At 42.2% G+C, this 19964-nt stretch overlaps 1 protein-coding gene across 5 annotated transcripts in view; it reads left to right on the top strand.

Annotated features, from left to right (window-relative positions):
* ZNF827 (zinc finger protein 827) overlaps positions 1–19964 on the top strand; it is a 149227-nt gene that overhangs the window by 40226 nt on the left and 89037 nt on the right. For all 5 annotated transcript variants that reach the window (XM_065597777.1, XM_005284283.5, XM_005284282.5 and 2 more), the window contains one exon: positions 7526–8006. In XM_065597777.1, the coding sequence (XP_065453849.1) occupies positions 7526–8006 (481 nt within the window). The remainder of the gene's footprint in view (positions 1–7525; positions 8007–19964) is intronic.

Genomic DNA, 19964 nt, shown 5'->3' with positions numbered 1-19964 from the left:
TCTATGGAGCATGCGCATGCTAAGACACAGCTTCCTGCTCCTCTTCCAACGCTACTTGCAGAGGGGTTGGTTAAGATCACAAAGTTATGTTTCAGAAGAGCAACAGGGTATCCGCTTAGGGATTTAAGAATAAGCATATGGCCAAAAATAAGTATGTGTCTATATAACAATACAAGAACCTTAAAGCAAAAATAGGGGTGAACTTGATTGCCTAGCAATTGAAGTGTACCTTGACACAATTGACATAGCAAGCATTGCTGAATCACTGTGGAATAACAAACAACAAGAATCTGTATTACATGGGTATAAACCAGTGGCTCTCAAACTTTTTTTTACTGGTGACCCCTTTCACATAGCAAAGCTCTGAGTTGCAACCCCCCCTTATAAATTAAGAACACTTTTTTATATATTTAACACCATTATAAATGCTGGAGGCAAAGCAGGGTTTGGGGTGGAGGTTGACAGCTTGCAACCCCCCATGTAATAACCTTGTGACCCCCTGAGGGGTCCCAACCCCCAGTTTATACCAGAACCCCTGGTATAAACTATTCAGAAAACAAATTAGTTTGCAGGGATAAGTAGAATTATACCCAATCAAAGATTCTGTGTGAAGAGGACAATACTGTGGAATCTGTAAAAATCCCATGCCATAGGAATACAAATATATTATCCTCCTGATTAGAAAACGGATACTGAATGCACAACATTGAGGAATAGCAAAGCAGCAGCTAAGTCTATTATAATAATAATGGGTGACTTCAAAGATCTGTATATAAACTGGTCAATTTTCTCATTAGGACAAGGTAAAAAGAAGAAATTTGACACTTCAAATTATTGTTTTTCTGGAACAGCTCATCCTAGAGCACACATGGGGAGAGGCTATTCTCAATTCAACTCCTCTGTATTATTTAGACTAATTAAGAGTGTAAGTTCAACATCCTTAGGGGAGGGATCATACCAAAGCTAGCATCAGGGAGTTTAGACTTGAAATTAGACGAAGGTTTCTAACCATCACAGGAGTGAAATTCTGGAATAGCCTTCCAAAGGAGCAGTGGAGGCAAAAGACATATCTGGCTTCAAGACTAAGCTTGATAAGTTTATAGAAGGGATGGTATGATGGGATAGCCTAATTCTGGCAATTAATTGATCTTTGACTATTAGCGGTAAATATGCCCAATGGCCTGTGATGGGACACTAGATAGGGGGGGATCTGAGTTACTACAGAGAATTCTTTGCTGGGTTTCGGGCTGGTGAGTCTTGCCCACATGCTCAGGGTTTAGCTGATCACCATATTTGGGGTCGGGAAGGAATTTTCCTCCAGGCAAATTGGCAGAGGCCCTGGGGATTTTTCGCCTTCCTCTGCAGCGTGGGGCACGGGTCACTTGCTGGAGGATTCTCTGTACCTTGAAGTCTTTAAACCACAAATTGAGGACTTCAGTAGCTCAGACATAGGTCAGGGGTTTGTTACAGGAGTGGGTGGGTGAGATTCTGTGGCCTGTGTTGTGCAGGAGGTCAGACTAGAAGATAATAATGGTCCCTTCTGACTTTAAAGTCTCTGAGTCTATGGTGCAATAGGGTTGGCATCCACCTCTCGTGAGTGCCCCCTCTGGTTAGGTGTGTCCACAGTCTTTAAACCAGTTCCAGCCCTGGTATGGGGCCATATCCCTAGGGCTTCCTCCCTGCGGCCCTCCCCTACTTAGTCTCCGCAGCCAGCCAGGTGCTCCTTCATTTAGGGTTACCGTACGTCCGGATTTTCCTGGACATGTCCGGCTTTTTGGGCCTCAAATCCCCGTCCGGGGGGAAATCCCAAAAAGCCGGACATGTCCGGGAAAATAGGGAGGGAGAGCCCGGCGGTGCGGGGCCGGCGCTCGGCAGGAGCTGGGGCCAGGGGCGCGGGGCCGGCGCGGTGCTGGGGGCCGGCGCAGTGCTGGGGGCCGGGGCCCCAGGGCCCAAGCCGGGCGGGAGACGCCGGGGCCAGAGCCTCTTGGCCTGGGCCGGCCGGCCGCCAAAGGGAGCCGCTCAGCCAGGAGGGCCGGACTGAGCCGCGCCGCACCCCGCCCCAGCCTACCTGCTGCCTCCTTGTTTCAGGCTTCCCGCAAACATTTGATTCGCGGGAAGCAGGGGAGGGGGAGGAGCAGGGGGCGGAGCATTCAGGGGAGGGGGCAGAGTTGGGGCGGGGCTGGGGGCAGGGAAGGGGCGGGGTTGGGGTGGGGCCGGGGCCCCATGGAGTGTTCTCCTTTTTAAAAATTAAAATATGGTAACACTGCCTTCATTGCTCCCCTGGTCCCTGCTAGCAAGCTGCCTTTAGCTCAGTCTTGGCAGCCAGCCAGGAGTCTGTCCCTGTCCCCACTTAGCTGTCCATGATCGTGCTTCTTTTCCAGCCAAGCACACAGTCTTTCCTTCTCCAGCTCCAAGCCACTTCTAACTTCTGCTATGTTCTGCAGCTCCTTTTATATGGTCCTCCTGGGCCTTGATTGGCTGCTTCCCCTGCAGCCACTCTAGCCTGCTTAGAGGACCTCTCCACTGCTCCATTCCTGTAAGTAAGTAAAGAGCATAAACTATGACAGCTAAATTGTCAGCTAGTAAGTAGGAGGTCAGAAATAAAAATGTTTTTTGTTTATTTACTCTTTAAATTCTAAGTGTATTAGACTCAGGACGTCTGAGAGAATTGGTGGGTCCACTTGACTGCCAAGAAGTTAAGGGAACAATTAAGGAGGATAATGATGTTTCACAGAAACTAAAAGTTGTCTTTGCATAAGAATTCATCACATTGGGAAGATACTTCAGAGCTACTCTTTACAAGTAATAAAGGTGAGACACTGTCAGAGGCTGAGGTGCCAAAAAAAGTAGTTCAGGAACAAGTAGGTAAATGTATAGAACAATGAGTGACCTACACCAGGTGATGTACACCCAAAAGTTCTAAAGGAATTTAAAAATAAAGTGACCAAGCTGCTGAGAAAAATGACATTTATTAAAATCAGCCAGTAGACTGAAAGATTGCAAATCTTGAACCTGTCTTTAAAAAAGACGCGAGGGGTTGATCCTGTAAATCACAGACCAATACAGGGGAAACTGGTTAAAATGACAAAAATAGAATAGAACACCTTGAATAACATGATATGATAGGGGTACATGGCTTCTGTAAAGGAAAATCATATTCTCATATACTGCGAAACTTTGAGTGTGTCATCAAAATAATGGATAAAGGAGATTCAGTTGAGATAATTAATTTGGCCTTTAAAAAAGCCTTTGGCAAAGTCCCTCACCAAGAGGCTGTCAAGAAAATTAAGTAGTTGTGGAGTGAGGGGTAAAGTACTATCCCAGATTAGAAATTGGTTAAGAGACAGTCAAACAACAGTTAGGAATATATTAATCTGTGAAGTATGACAAGAGGTTAACTGCAGATTTCTCTGTACTAGGACTAGTATTATTTGATCTATTTAGTAATGGTCTAGAAAAAGGAGTGAATAGTGAACTGGCAAAATTGCAGATGACGCAACATTACTTAGGGAGAGTCAAGACAAGGAGGAATTGAGAAGATCTTGAGAAGGCCTAAAAAAGCTAGGTGATTAATCAGCACAATGGCAAAGGAAGTTATTGTTGATAAATGCAAGGGCATGCTTATTAGAAGGAACAGTTTAAACTAGTCATGCACATTCAGGAAAAATACCTGAGTAGCACTGTAGATAGCTGAATGAAAACATCTTCTCATTGTGCAGTAGTGGTTAAAAGAGCAAACAAAATGTTTGAATGTATGTAGAATGGGACAGCAATAATACTGAAAATACTATAATGCCATTCTATAAATAGATGGCACGCTCTCTCCTGTAATTCTGTATTCAGTTCTACTCAATCAAAAAGCTATATTAGAGACACAAGAGGTTCAAAAACAGGCAACAAAATGCTTAGCAGCATGGTAAGAACTTCCTATGAAGAAAGGAACTGAAAATCATTTAATTGCTTAGATTAGAGAGGAGGTGACAAGACTGAAGTAATGAATGTGATGGAGAAGGTAAATTGAACTTCTTTTTATTCTTTCTTGGAATATGAGAACAAGAGGACACTGAATTCACCTGCCAGAAACAAATTTAAAACTGATGAAAAGGAAATATTTTAATCCCCACCTAATTGGGACCAATTCTGCAAACATGCACAAGCTAAAGTTTAAGTGAGTAGATCCATTGAAGTCAATGGGACTACTAGCATGCTTCAGGTTAATTGATGCAAAAGTCATTTCAGGATCAGGGCCTGAGCCTTTATAACCCATTGTCACAGGATCTCATTTCAGACCAAGAACACTGCAGCATTAAAACAAAGACAAGAAGAACATCCACAGTTATATTAAATAGGATAAAAAAATAAGGTCCTCATGCTCCAAGGCATAAGCTGAATAGGATTTAGGAAGAAACTTGCACTATAGGCAGGTTATATTATAGCTATCCACTACAGGGTTTATTGCTTCTCCTTGTGAAACATCTGGAAGTAGTCATTATCAGAGAGAGGAGACTGGACAACTGTAGATGGACCATCTAATATGTCAATAACTAAGTTCTTTCCTGCAGTCTAGGACCAGGAAGTGAATGACAGTTAAAATCCCTTTAAATGAAGATGATCTTTTTCTGTTTTTATCAGTATTTATATTTTCAAACCAATTTATTTATTGGAATTTTTAAAATACTACTATAGGCGTGCTAGTCAGTGCTCTGGAAACTTGTTTCATCCATTTCCTGTGGTTTAAACAGGAATCCCTGAATTTGGATCCAGTGAGCAAGAATTTTTCCTTTTTTTATTTATTGTATAATCTGTAAAATTGTAACCTAACGAGCATTTTGTTTCAAAATAAAGCAAGTCCTGGTCAGCTTGGTGATGTTGCTGTTGTGACCTGTCACAAGAGAAATCCAAAACAGACAGACCCGTCACCTCTCTCTGAACTCTGGAAAGTGCACAGGTGGCATTCTGAGCCCCTGGGAAAAGAAACTGGGCTTCCACACAAACTTTGCCACTTGACAGCAGCAGTGACTTTGACAGCCTTCAAAAAGAGTCATATTTATGACATGGGTCCTCTGGCAGAAGTGGTTAAATATGGGCGCAGGGAGACATTGATTGGTGGGGATCCTAAAGATGCAGCTTGGCACACAGGAATTTAGTGGGTGTAGGAGATAAAGTTGCCATGCTGAAGGAGCTTGCAACTGTTAGTACATCTCAGTGCCTCCTGATAAAGAAAAAAGTCACTTCTATATCACAGTATTTCCAGTAGTACAGATAACTAATTTTGTTGATGTTTTCATTACAAATTCTTATTATTTATGATATATTATACAAATGTTCTGCTGTAAGCGGGGGTTGTTTTAAAACCCACTTTGGGTGCTATAAGGACTGGGTTTCAGCATTAGCTCTTAATATCTTAGTTTTTGTTAGCTGCAACTTTTAACATCTTAAAATTATTTTTGGCTGTAAATAACACATTTCTATCACATTGAGAATGTCATTCTGTAAACTCGGTGCAGCAAGGATTATCTCGTACTCAGTGTTTGTGCAGCACATACACAATGAGGCCTGATCCTGTTTGGGGCATTTGGGTGCTGCTGCAGTATAAATCTTAGCAGCGTCAATGAAATGTACTTTCACTGAATGCAGAAGGGCTAAATGGCATGTGAGATTTGATTGCTTCACTAACCTTACATTTCTGCAGGCCTGAGTTCAAATCCAGTTAGGTCACAAGTGAAAATGAGTGTGTTGATCTCAGTTGAGTGCCATTTTGTCCAGATTATACAATCACCAAATAGAATGGAACAAATGTACATCTTCAGCAGTATTTGTAAAAGAAATACCCAGGGCTGGAATAGCATGGTTGCTAGAGTCTGAATTTAAAGTACATTGGGAAAGTTTGCTATCATTATGCTTAGGGCCCTACCAAATTCATGGTCTATTTTGGTCAATTTCATGGTCATAAGATTTTTTTAAATTATAAATTTCATGATTTCAGCTATTATAATCAGAAATTTCAAGGTGTTGTAATTTTAGGGGTCCTGATCCATAAAGGAATTCTGGGTTGGGGGTTGCAAGGTTATTGTAAGGGGAGGGAGGTTGTGGTACTGCTACCCTTACTTCTGCGCTGCTGCTGGCCAGGAGCCCAGCTCTGAAGGCAGAGCTGCCGCAAGCAGCAGCACAGAAGTAAGAATGACATGGTATGGTATTGCCACCCTTACTTCTGTGATGCTGCCTGCAGAGCTGGGCCCTCAGTCAGCAGCCGCCTCTATCTGGACGCCCAGCTCTGAAGGCAGCAGCACAGAAGTAAGGGTGGCATGGTATGGCATTGCCACCCTTACTTCCGCGCTGCTGCTGGCGGGGTGCTGCCTTCAGAGCTAGGTGCCCGGCTAACAGCCGCCACTCTCCAGCTGCCCAGATCTGAAGGCAGTGCAGAAGTAAGGGTGGCAATAATGTGAACCCCCTAAAATAACTTTGTGACCCCCTGCAACTCCCTTTTGGGTCAGGCCCCTCAATTTGAGAAACGCTGGTCTCTCCTGTGAAATCTGTATAGTATAGGGTAAAAGCACACAAAAGATCAGATTTCACGGGGGGAGAGGAGAGAGACCAGATTTCATGGTCCGTGACACAATTTTCATGGTCACAAATTTGGTAGGGCCCTAATTATGCTTGTTCCCTCCCTGTCATGAATACTAAATTAATCTTCAAATTAGAGAGAGAGAGAGAGAGAGTGTGTGTGTGTGTGTACGTACACAAGTGGTAATTCCCAAAGGCCATAGTTGGGATTGGAGTCCCATTGTACTGGGCAGTGAACAAACAAACAGGAAGACATGGTCCCTGTGTGGAAGAACTTATAGTCTAAAAATATGGAAGATAAAAGAAAATGTTCACCAGGTAACACTTGATAAATCAGAATGTGATGCAAACACTTTATCGTATCATGTCATAACAGAATCTTTCATTTTCTGCTAGAATTAGTTCTCAACAAACTATTTCAGTGACTATTTGATATAAACAAGAACTGTGTTTTTTCTCATAATGGAGGATTAATATGGGACCTAAATCGATTACAGTACTTGTTATACAAGTTAGCATTTTCAAGGTTTGCACTGAAACATCATTATTTACAGAATGTTATAGGCATAACACTTAACAAAATACACAATAAATAAGGTTCTAGTCCAAGAACCAGCTGCCTGTCTGAATTGAGGAGTCAGAATTTTATACAATGATAGCATTACAGCCAGGTCATAAAGGTTGATTCGTATAAAAAGGACCTCCGGTTTCTATGGTGCAGAAACAGGACATATCTGGTTTTTGAACTGGGTTCAGAACTTATGTTCTTTGCTGCCTAGGCGGTGCCATACTATGTTTATTAGAAATTGATCTTTTAGCAAGAGTCTTGTAATGACATGTTCACTAATGAGTTGACATATTTATAAAAATGTGTGTGAGACAGATATATAGGAGAGACCGTTAGAATATTTTTGTAACATTTTCCTTAAATGTATGTGTTTGTTTTCAACCATATAATCAGGTTCATCAGCACCAAGACAGGGGAGAAACCTTCCAATGCCAGCTATGCCCTTTCACTTCTTCACGCCACTTCAGCCTGAAACTCCACATGCGTTGCCATCAGCACTTCCTCAGGACAGAAGCGAAAGTGAAAGAGGAAATCCCAGAAACTGAAGTCAAGGGGTCGCCACAGCTAAATAATGATTCCTGCCCTGGGCAACAGAGGGAAAGAGGATCTGAGCTTACAGGGACAGCATCTGTGTCTAAAACACTTGAGGTGGCTGGGCAGGCCAGTGCTGGTGTCCCACCTTTAGTAGTAAAGGAAGAACCCAAAGATGACAACAGCATCTCAGCTACATCCTTTGCTTTCAGCACTGTTGACAGAGCCATGAACAACACAAAGCTGAAAGACTCCTCTGACTATGTGGCCAATACAGCCTCAGCACTATTCAGCCAGGACATCTCTGTCAAGATGGCATCAGATTTTCTCATGAAGCTGTCAGGTAACTGAATGGCAGGCAGCAGCTGCTGCTCCTCCTCACCTTAAGAACCCCCTTTGGTCTGCATCCACTAATTCTTGGAATTGCCATACGTTTAGTTTTTTCACCTGACTTAAAAAACAACAACAATTTCCTGTTTATTTTTGGGAGGTCACACCTAATTATTGTATTAGAGGGCTGGGAATAGGAACTCCAGATTCTGTTATTGAGTCAATGTGATGACAGACAAGTCCTCTTGGGTATGATTTTCAGAAATGCTGAGCATCCACAATTGCAGCTGAAGTCAATCAGAGCTATTGTTGCCCAGCATCTCTGAAAATCTAGCCTTTAACTTTCCTCAGCCTTTTACCATCTCTTAAATGGGGCTTATAATGCTTGACCCCACTTCATAGGGGTGTGTGAGGCCTAGTTAATCAATGCTAATAAAGAATGGAAGATGTTACTTCATTTTCTTGATTATTATCATCAAAATGTTGGTAGCCTAAGAGGCATGTGAAGAACTTCTGAAAACCTGGGGGGGAGGGATAGCTCAGTGGTTTGAGCATTGGCCTGCTAAACCCAGGGTTGTGAGTTCAATCCTTGAGGGGGCCACTTGGGGATCTGGGGCAAAATCAGTACTTGGTCCTGCTAGTGAAGGCAGGGGGCTGGACTCAATGACCTTTCAAGGTCCCTTCCAGTTCTAGAAGATGGGATATCTCCATTAATTTCTAACCTTTGTTTTTAATTGAAATCCCTATTTAATGCAGACCACGCTTCTATTTTTTCCCCTCCCTCGGAGTGTTGCCTGCAGAATAATTTTATGAAATTGAGCATATGTGCCTAGGGAGAATCTGTTGTATTTTCTGTCTTCTATTGTTGGTTTGACTGAATGTTTCAGTTTTGGGAATATGCCAGAGGTGGGGGTGAGGCATTATTAGCTAAACAACTTCAAAGGTTGGGCTTGAAAATTTAAAAGAGAGGAAGGAAAAAAATGGTTGGTAGAGAATCAGTTCTGTCTTACATGGTGATGGCAGTCCCCAAGGTGATTTCCATATGCCATTTCTGCCCTTTGGAAGTTTACAATATCCTTTTAAATGGAGAATAACTGGTCACTGCATTCCTTTAAATGGAATGTGACTTGCATTTCAGTAAATGTCATTGCCAGGTGAACCAGAGGATCAAGCTCTCGTCTAATGTCCCTTTGCTCAGTCACACTTCACTCTTGTCTTTTGGAATGGCTTAATGTCCTCATCTGCCCCAGATCTTTGTACCTCTGGGAGTACAGAGACTCTTACTTGAAAACACAGGATGGAACAAGGAGAGATGGAAAATAAAGTCTCAGGGTTCGTAGAGCCAACCCAACTCAAAGCAAAAGGGAGAGGAAAAGACGAATGAGAAGTCAGGGATGGGAATAGCAAACAGCTCTCATTAAGTTTCAAAGGAAGCTATGGAAACTTCTGGATTTTAGAAGTATATGTTGACTTTTTTCCCCTTTTTTGTTATGGAAAAAGATTTTTTGTTTGTCTGCACCTTATTTTGTTGTTGCTGTTGAGTTTCAAACTTAATCCTTAGAAGAAGCCCATTTTCAGTTGTGGTTCTGACAACTAGTTTAGATTAGTGTTGCTTAAGAGCATGTTATACAGTAAGTGGCTCTCTAGACCTCAGCTGTACTGCACTGTAGATAATAGAGCTCATGATGGCTGCTTAAAGCATAAATTGAGAGCAGAAAGCAAGAGGCAAAAAAGCCTGATAACTGGGAAAAAAAACCCACAACATTTTGATCTGTTGTTTTTCGTGTAATAGTTGATGGGGAGCTGTTTACAGTTTGGCAGACAATCATGTTTTCAATGACTGATCTGTTGGCATCAGAAAAAGGATACAAATGTACATTATTCATGCAAAAAGACCCATGCAGTTATTTTATGGTGACTTACTAAAGGTCCTGAAACCTGACTTGTATGCACTGTTACCTAGCAACATGCTATAAAGTCACTCGGGGAGTGAGATGTATCTGTAATTTTGTGTGTGTGCATATTTGGATGAAAATGTACTGCCACCATCACCAAGTTTACTATACAAGAAAAGCTATGTTAAAGGGGAAGGAATGTATTTTCCAGAGGGGTTGATATTTTGAAACATAATTCGTAATACTTTATGTTTAGTTGGTGCTATTACCTATGCAAGATGCTTGGCTATATAGCAGTAGCAGTGCTCTTTTATTGAGCAGGTCTGATAAATATTAGCTGTATTTTTTCTGTTTCCAGGTTTTTCAGTTAGTGTACTGAATCCAGTCCCTTTGATTAGTTACTTATAATGACACTATTAACTCTCAGCCCTTAACTTTTCAAGAATATAAATCTTTTGACTTCTCAAATAGCATGTGACAGACTCTTTCCAGAGAAATTGTCAGGCTAGATGTGACTCTTTAGTTTTTTTTCAACTTTTCTGAAATAGAAGATGTAAACCGATTCAGCAATTTTAAAGTCCAAAACCTAAAAAAAAATCCCTGAAATACTTTCCAGATTTTATCATGTAGAGTCAAAACAGTTTAATTAAGAAAAATATTTGCAAGCTGTGTGTGCTAGTGCTGCCTAGTGTTCTAGTTTAAATGAGGCTGGTCTACAGATTTTATTTGGTATGGGGCATAGGACTGGAAGGGACCTGCTGAGTCATTGAGTCCTGTCCCCAGTTATTGCAGGGAACCCGGTCATAATCCTGTTCACAAACTTAGCAAGCTCTATCTTAAAACTAAGGTTGTTTGCCCCGACTACTCCTATTGAAATGTTGTACTAGAACCTCGCTCCTCTGATGTTTAGAAACTTTCCTCTCATTTCCAGCCTAAATTTATTCATGGCCAGTTTATATCCATTTGTTCTTGTGCCAACATTGTCCATTAGCTGAAATGGCGCATCTCCCTCCCTGGTGGTTACTCCTCCCCACAGTGTATTTATAGAAAGCAATCATGTCCCCTCTGAGCCATCTTTTTGCTAGGTTAAATTAACCAAGCCCTTTTAATCTCCCATCAGAAAATAGGCTCCCTATTTCCTGATCATCCTGGTAGATCTTCTCTGCACCTGTTCCAGTTCCAATTCAATTTTCTGGAACATGGGTGAGCAGAATTGCACACAATATTTTAAGTGAGGTGTCACAGATCTGCAGGTCCAGTGCTCTGGAACTGCTTTGGAGAGGAGGACCCCTTCAGTGTGCCAGATCCCGTTAGGGCCTCACTCTTTCATTAGGGTTAAGCCATTCTGCTTCACCGCCTCCTTGGATTGAACCTTAGAGCCTTCATCACCCTGATTCACACCATGAGCTCCCTTCAGTGAGTCCACCTGAGGTGGGCATCTGAGGGAGACTTATACACACAAAGGAGGTAATGCACCCCTACCTTTAGCATCTGCAGTGACTCTCAGCCAGTGTTGTAAAAACAGTAGGGTTTATTACAGCATTTCTCAACCAGGGGGTCCAGGCCCTTTTGGGGTTGGGGGAGGGGGCGTGAGCAGTTTTCAGAGGGTCCACCAAGCAGGGCTGGCATTAGACTCACTGGTATCTAGGGAAGAAAGCCAATGCCCTGCTGCGTGGGGCTCAAGCCCCGAGCCCTGCTACCCGGGGCTGAAGCTACAGCCTGAGCAATTTAGCTTCGCGGGGCCCCCTGTGATGTGGGGCCTCAGGCAACTGCCCTGCTTGCTACCCTCTAATGCCAGCCTTGGCTTTTATAAGCAGAAAAACAGTCATTGTGGCACAGGTGGGCCGTGGAGTTTTTATAGCATGTTGCGGGGGGGGGAGGGGCCTCATAAAGAAAAAAGATGAGAATCCCTGGTTTATTAGATGTGTGGAATACAGCGTAGAAAGACCTTGGTTAGCACAGAGAGAAGAAAGTTACACCTTGCTCCATTCTGGTTAGCCCAGAGTCCCAGCCAAGCAGTGTGTCCCTCTTTGGCTCCTGCTCTGTCCCCTTCTGTAATCTTTGTGCAAATTCCCTGGCGAGTCACACCTAGCCCCTCCTCAGTCCTTTGTTCTCCAGCTGGCCAAACATGGCTGGCTTCTTGACCATCCATGATCGTTAGTTGCTAGGAAGCAAATGTCCTGGGGTGGGTTTTGCCATTGTCTTCATGGATTCTCCAGTGACGTGGGCCACAAACTTGAGACAGCTAGGCTTTATCCACACTGTGTGGTAGCCTGCCTGAGAGTAAACAGCCCTTTTCCAACCCCGAGGTGACCATGCAGCATATAAGGGAAACTGAGGTACTCACAGTATTCATACAAAATATTACAGAAAATTCCCACTCTGTTACGTGAGGTCTTTGCTGTACCTTGTACAATGGTATTAATACTTCTACTGGAAATGCCTTGCTTGATACATCCTAGGATTGCATTTGCCTTTTTCACAGCCGCATCACATTGGTCATAGTTATCTTGTGATTGCCTAATACACCCAGGTCTTTCTCCTCTTGTGTTGTTTCCAGTTGATAGCAGAAGTTCTTATTTGTCCCCATGACTTTGCACTTTGTACTATTAAATTTCATCCCATTTCTATTGCTCCAGTCCTCAAGATTATCCAATTCTTCCATTATAATATCCCAACCTTCCTTTGTATTGATGGTACCTCCCAACTTTTTATCATCAGCCGAATTCATTAATGGTCAGTAATTAAAATATAAAATAAGATTGGTCCCAAGACCTGATCCTTGCGAAACTCCACTAGTAACCTCCCTCCAGCTTGATAGTTCTCTGTTCAGCACAGCCTGTTGCCAGTTTCGTACCCACTTTATAATTCTTCTACTAATCCCCATCTTCTCCAGTTTAATAATTTCCCTTTAGCTTGTTACCTACTGATTATGATCTGCTTGACTCTGTGTAATGACCCCAATCCAGCAAATCAATTAAGCATGGGTTTTACTGTTTTGCATTTACTTAGTGCAAACAGGCCTAAAGTTAAACACGTGCTTAAGTGCTTTGTTGAATCAGGGCCAACATGTTTTTTCATTTTGTTTTAGTTTTCTGTACATCAATTCCATACAGAAACCTTGTAACTGCATTTGTAACTTAATCTGCGGAAGGTTGCTTTCTATTTTTATGGCTTAAATTTTAGCAGATTCAAAGTATGTATCTGTGTGAAAATTTTTGCCCTTTCACTCATTTGAAAAATTTTGTTTCCTATTGTTATAAAACAGTGTTTTCTCACAATAAGCCAAATTGCCATGGGTAGCATAGTATAATAACATCCTTACTGTGCTAGTTTTATGTGCGGTGTTTACTTTTCATCACATTTTAAAATAAATGAGTCCCATTGAAATAAATGTCATTCTGATTTCAAAGGGACTTTGTGTGGAAACAATAATTGTAAAGCATACTTCATTCCCTTTCTCTTCCTTGTGTTCACCCAATTGCATTGCCCTAGACAACATCTCTTTTTATCTTAGGATGTACTTTGCTTCTATAGTTCTTTTTATGTTGTTCAAATTGCTCATGTAAAAACACTCTAATATAGGGGGAAAGCTAACAGGAGCACTCATCAATATATAAAGATTGGCCAGCCTTGCTTGTTAAAGAAACTACAGTCTGTGTTTGGGGTGGGGAGAGAATCCCTTTTAATTCATAACTGATATCACAGCCACACGAAGATACACATTTTAGGAATAATACTGTCTTGGGATTCTGATGACTGCAAAACACTAACTCTGTACTCATGTTTTCTCAGCTGAATCCATTGATAGAATAATAAACTACTAAATCAGCTGACTGCTACATACAGTATATAATTAGGTAATTTGCATTATTAGTTAGAAAGATTATCCATACTGTGTGGGTTCTTGAAAACCTTTGTACTTATGTGATGTCAAGCAAAATCTCCCGGCAAAGTTTCCCATTAACAGTGCTGAATTGGCTGGTTTGGAGGCTCTTCAAAAGGTTATTTTTAAAATAATAAAAAGTACACCCAATTAAATTGTCATAACTGATATATTTCTTTAGCAATTCCAAGGAAAAGAATATACTGCATATGTTTAAAGTCCATAGTTTATGCCCAAATCAGAGATTTCAAATAGAATATGTAAGCACACATGGCTGGCAAATATTTGGTCATGTCCTTAAGTTAAAAACATTGTAAATTCCATATGCTGCTGTCAGTGTAGATATTTCTGATGTCAAGATAGCTCTTTGAAGTGTCTCTTCAGATTCACATTTTCATAATTTTCATCTAGATCTTTAATTGAAAATAAAACCCAAAAAGGGCAATAGCACAGTTAATTAAAAGTTGGACAAATAAAAGCTTTTAATAACCTCTGCTTCTGATATATCACCAGCTTAATAGTCCCTTCCCCAATAAATTGCTGTTTTACATCCAAGAATTTCTTGGCATCATCAAAATCAAATCTCTCATATTTTACACCTCCCCGAAATGCACAGAATTTAGCAGTATACAGGAATGCAAAGTCTGAGCTAATGAAGAGTGATTTGAACTTTAGTACAACAAACTGCTTCCCAGTGCATTTCCCCAAGACACAGCAAGGAATATACAACCCTGTGCTTCTAGAAAGTGTATATTTTCAACCTAGATTTAAAATGTGCACAAACTACTATTCACAGAACCAAATATAATGATAATTCTGTTTGTTCTGTGACGGGATCTACTGCTTTGAGCAGAAGTCATAACTCATGGGCCTTTCAGTCAGATCCACTGGCAAAAAGGCAGAGTTTCATTCGCTCGTTCTTTGAAAGCTCATTTTTGCTAAGCCAAACTGCCCCTTCCCTAGTGTGACGGGTTGGATCACAGAAACCCCCTTGGGAGCTGCCACCTGATGTACCAAGACTACCCCTGCTCCTGTTTTCCCTGCCAGCTCAGGACTCCAGCACCCTGTCTTGCTGAGACAGACACTCCCGTCTGGCTCCAGACACAGACCCAGGGTCTGAATCACTTGTCCCAAAGCTGCAAGTTTACCTGAAAACAGCTCACAAAAGTGTGCTTGTCTTTGGCACTCAGATGCCCAACTCCCAATGGGGTCTAAACCCAAATAAATCCGTTTTACTCTGTATAAAGCTTATGCAGGGCAAACTCATAAATCGTTTGCCCTCTATAACACTGATAGAGAGATATGCACAGTTGTTTGCTCCCCCAGGTATTCATACATACTCTGAGTTAATTAATAAGGAAAAAAGTGATTTTTATTAAATACAGAAAATAGGATTTAAGTGGTTCCAAGTAGTAACAGACAGAACAAAGTAAGTCACCAAGCAAAATAAAATAAAATGCGCAAATCTATGTCTAATCAAACTAAATACAGATAAGTTCCTCACCAGTTCCAGAATGCTCCCTTTTACAGGCTAATCTCCTTTTAGCCTGGGTCCAGCAATCACTCACACACCCTGTAGTTATTGTCGTTTGTTCCAGTTCCCTTCAAGTATCCTGGGAGGGGTGGAGAGGCTCCTTCCTTAGCCAGCTGAAGACCAAATGGAGGGGTCTCCCACGGGTTTAAATAGACTCTGTCTTGTGGGTGGAGACCCCCCTCCTCCCTCCTATGCAAAGTCCAGCTCCAAGATGGAGTTTTGGAGTCACCTGGGCAAGTCACATGTCCCTGCATGACTCAGTCTTTACAGGCCGAAGCCATTGTCCACATGGTATCTTGCATGTCTCCAGGAAGACTTCTTATGTGGATTGGAGCATTCCAAGATGCATTGTTCTCCAAGTGTTTCCTGATCAGGTACTTAACCTGGCGAATTCCTTCCTCAAGAAGCTGACCAAATGCCTCACAAAACTTACTTAGAAACCAAGCAAGCATACAGCCCATATTCTTAACCTCAAGTAGAAAATGATATATATGTACAATAGGATGAATAGATATAGTAGACCATAACCTTTACGGAGATATATTACATGGCACAGGCAGCACAAAACATATTCCAGTTATGTCATACATACATTTATAAGCACCCCTCCCATAAAGCCTTATGGGGTACACTGTCACACCTAGTATCTGTGCTTTCATGGAGGAGAGCAGCTGTTTTCTGTGCTGCTGCCTGTGAGAGAGCCTTCTGCAAGAAAAAAGAACAGGAGCACTTGTGGCACCTTAGGCCTTGGCTACACTTACCCGCTAGTTCGGCGGCTGGCAATCGAACTTCTGGGTTCGACTTATCGCGTCTAGTCTGGACGCGATAAGTCGAACCCGGAAGTGCTCGCCGTCGACTGCGGTACTCCAGCTCGGCGAGAGGAGTACCGCGGAGTCGACGGGGGAGCCTGCCTGCCGAGTGTGGACCAAGGTAAGTTCGAACTAAGGTACTTCGAACTTCAGCTACGTTATTCACGTAGCTGAAGTTGCGTACCTTAGTTCGAATTGGGGGGTAGTGTAGACCTGGCCTTAGAGACTAACAAATTTATTAGAGCATAAGTTTTCGTGGACTACAGCCCACTAACACGGCTGCTACTCTGAATTCTGCAAGAAAGACTTTCCCATGGGAAACAAGTCATTTCCCACCCTCTTCCTCTAGCTTAGTCTTCATCTGATAGGGTGGAAAGGGCTCTCGCAGAGGATCTCACTTTGCTGCACAACAGACTAGGGACGTATCAGTGGTTTCAGCAGAATGGTTTTAGCACTTGGTACTGACGTGCTTTCTCTTCAGGATCGTGCCTCTGTTGCAATGGCCCTGGCAAACAGGGGGATGGCTCTGAGGACAGTAGTAGAGGTGTTTTTAAACCAAAATTTTCCTGTCTTCACCCTACCAGAACCTGCATCACACCATGTAGCTTGCAAGCAGGTTCCCAGTAAAGGAAGGAAAACTCATTCAGCGGGCTCCACACAGACAAGCAGCCCCCATTTTTCTGTGCATCTCTCCCTATGGCCAGTCACACTCCTACTCTGCATGGTTTCTTTTCTGGGTTCACTGTTCAGAACTAGCTGTAATTCAGCCAGTAGTGGTGAGGGAAGGGATTTCTTCTGGCAATACTTGTGTGTGAACTAGCACTCTGTGGTTTCTTTAAAGGTGTCCGTCCCGTGTCGTCCCCCCCCCCCCCGTCCCCTCCCCCCCCACAAGCACTTGGGTTCAAAGCAGTTTAAGAGAAGGTGGGGCTAATTAGCTAACTTTTTTCGAACCCTTCACTTCTACTATTACTTCCAATTTGCCTTAATGTTCCTAAACAAGATGATTTGGATAACCATAAATTTAAATAGAGTGTTGCACCTGATTGGTTTTTGCTCAGGGGTAAGTCTTAACACTCATATCCCTTCCCTGTAAGCATGCCTACACTACAGTTTCACCACCCTAGTTCATATGGAACTAGGGTTTCACTTTGACAATGTATATTTCAATTCAGATCCTTGTTGAGGATCTCAACCACACACAGTGAATTTACTGGCAATAGTTCCCATAGAGGTGAATATCTTTGAGTGGGGAGCCTGGGTGGTAGTCTACTTGGTTTTCCTGAGGCAGAGATTGAGTACACAAGGAGTTGGAAACTGAACAGAATTGTGTTACAGCACCTCAGGTATGGTGAGTGACAACTGGTGTTCTGTAATATATCAAATCCTTTGAGGAGAAGCCACCAGAAAGGACAAGAGCAAGTGAGAGACCCAGCTAGATTCTATCCTGTCAGGAGAATGGTATTTCTCTTTCCAAGCCATGTACAGTCTTTTTCTAATAAGTCAAACAGAAACTATCAGGCAAATGGGATCTTATTTTGAAATGTCAATAACAGATCTCAACCACATAGTTTCTTCCTGCAAAGAAATCAGTTCACCACTTGCTCCTTTTGCAGAGTTTGCAGATTTTACAAACTTCCTGGCTATCTGCAAGTGTGAACTAGGGTCTCATATATGGTTTGCCGAAGTTCACCTCTAGGTGCCCCCCGTCCCCACAACTTTCCCAATATAATAGCAAAAATAATTAGGAATACTTATCAGTCATAGTGTTAGCCCTTTACTCATCACAGCTTCCCTTTAGGGTATGAATGTTCAAAGTCAAACAATGGATCCTTCCAAATATAGTGAATTTGAATCATCAAAATTCTTTGGTTTTTCCTGATCCCCAATGCCCGCAACTTTCCACCTGGAATCTTAGTAAGTATTCACTTAGTGAGTCACTCAGGCGCTCTAGTCTCTATGGGATCCCAGCTAAAACATTATTCCTTTCTTTTCTTCCCATAAACCCTAGGGTTCCATATAGAAAGTTTTCCTTTCTTAGCTTACTTAGCTTCCAGTCTCAGCACTTCATGCCATTGATCCGCACATCTCCCACTGTTGTCTTTGGTTGCATTCTGCTATCTCATGCTTTGTAGTTGTGGCTTACAAGCACCACTTATAAGGCATCCTGGGGCCTGAGGTTATTGCTGTGTGGTACTAGAGCCCTTCATTAGAGCTACTTTCAACCATGGTGTGTCTATTTGCTGGCTCTGTAGATCTCTTTTCTTGCAGCCTTCCCTTCAGCAGGAAGGTTGAGTGGGAAGTCTTTTATTTTCGTAAATTCATACTTTCAGCCCTCTAGTAGCTGGACCACAGACCAGTCTTTCACTGTGCCCAACTTATAACACCAAGCTTCACTTGAAGCAGATAATTCCTTTTCCTTTTTTCAATCATAAGTGTTGTGAGCACTGAGAAATACACAGTAAGTGAATTGGTTTGGTCAGCAGCTTCTGTTGAAAACTTTCTGATTCCTTTATTTGTAATGACTATGACATCTGTTCACTATTTCTCCCAATGTGGTTGGTGATTGGTCACTGCATGCTACTTCCCATGTGTTATGATGAATTTTGTCTGGAGCAGTGAAACCAGGACTGAAGAGAGACCAGATTAGTTTTTTTACCTGTAATTTTAATTTATCCTAGTGCAGATCCATCACTCCGGAAAACCTTCTTTATGTTTATCTACTCTTCTATATAGGCTTAGTTTAGCTTGGAATCCTCGTTGTCATCTTTCAAGTTAGAGCGACAGGGAATGTTAAATGGAGCTGTTGTGGTGATATCAACACAGTAGTTGGTTCTTTTTTCAATTAATTGTAATAACCAGGGCTTAAATTCAGCTGGAGCCACCCAGAGCTGAGCTCTGATAAATATTTTCAAATCTGTGGGAGCACAGGCAGAGCTGAAGCCCCAAGCCCTGGCACCTCCCCGGGGCTGAAGCCCCCGAAAGCTCCAGCCCGCAGCTGAAGCCTCCTGGAGCCCCAAATGGGGGAGGGACATGGGGGTTCCAGAAAATAGCCTCCAAGAATTTAAGCCCAGGTAATAACTGTCCTAGTTTTGTGTGTCCTCTGGGTTGGAAGTATTCATCTGGGGAGGGTTTTGACAGTTCAGGAAATGTACCAGCAGGAAGAGCTTTCAGTTAACCAAACAAATATATATTCTGCTGGATGAATTATGACTTCTGTCCAGAGTAATGCATCTATACAAGAGAAAGCAGGAAAGGCAGGAACATCAATTTAGCCTTTTTCCCTGTATAATTTAGCCAAAACTATATCTCTAAAGCCCTGTCTAGACATGGGCCCTGATCCTGCATTGAATTCCATGTGGATGGACCCCGGTACCTCCGAGAGCCAAATTGATTCAAATGTAAGTTGAGACTGAGATAAAAGTTGAGATTCTGGGGCCCAAGAGGTGCTGGTACACTCCTCTTGGGAGACGTGCTGGTACACAATGCCACTTCATGTGGGCCCAATTGGAACCCTACAATACACTATGTTAGAAATGGGGCATGAGAGACAGAGTTAGACAGAAGGGTCAGACCTGGACAACGGATTGTGGAGGTATTTGGAGGGCTTACATATATAACTTGGTGAAGTTAGCATAACTATGTTAAACATAACTTGTATTTTGGTGAATTTAATGAAATGCTTAACATTGCATTAATGCACATTTTTGCATTTGATTACCTAAAATTGTAAAGGTAAAAATTATCCTTATGGTGGCATAAGTGCTAAAAATGCATATTAAAATGTTCAGATTTAAGGTATTTAATTCCTTAAGAGTGAGTATTGAAATGTGCATACTTACTGGGTGAG

Source organism: Chrysemys picta, chromosome 5 (assembly GCF_011386835.1).
Source record: "Chrysemys picta bellii isolate R12L10 chromosome 5, ASM1138683v2, whole genome shotgun sequence".
NCBI lineage: Eukaryota > Metazoa > Chordata > Testudines > Emydidae > Chrysemys > Chrysemys picta.
Note: the sequence above shows the minus strand (reverse complement) of the source record. Positions and strands in the feature narration are given on the sequence as shown.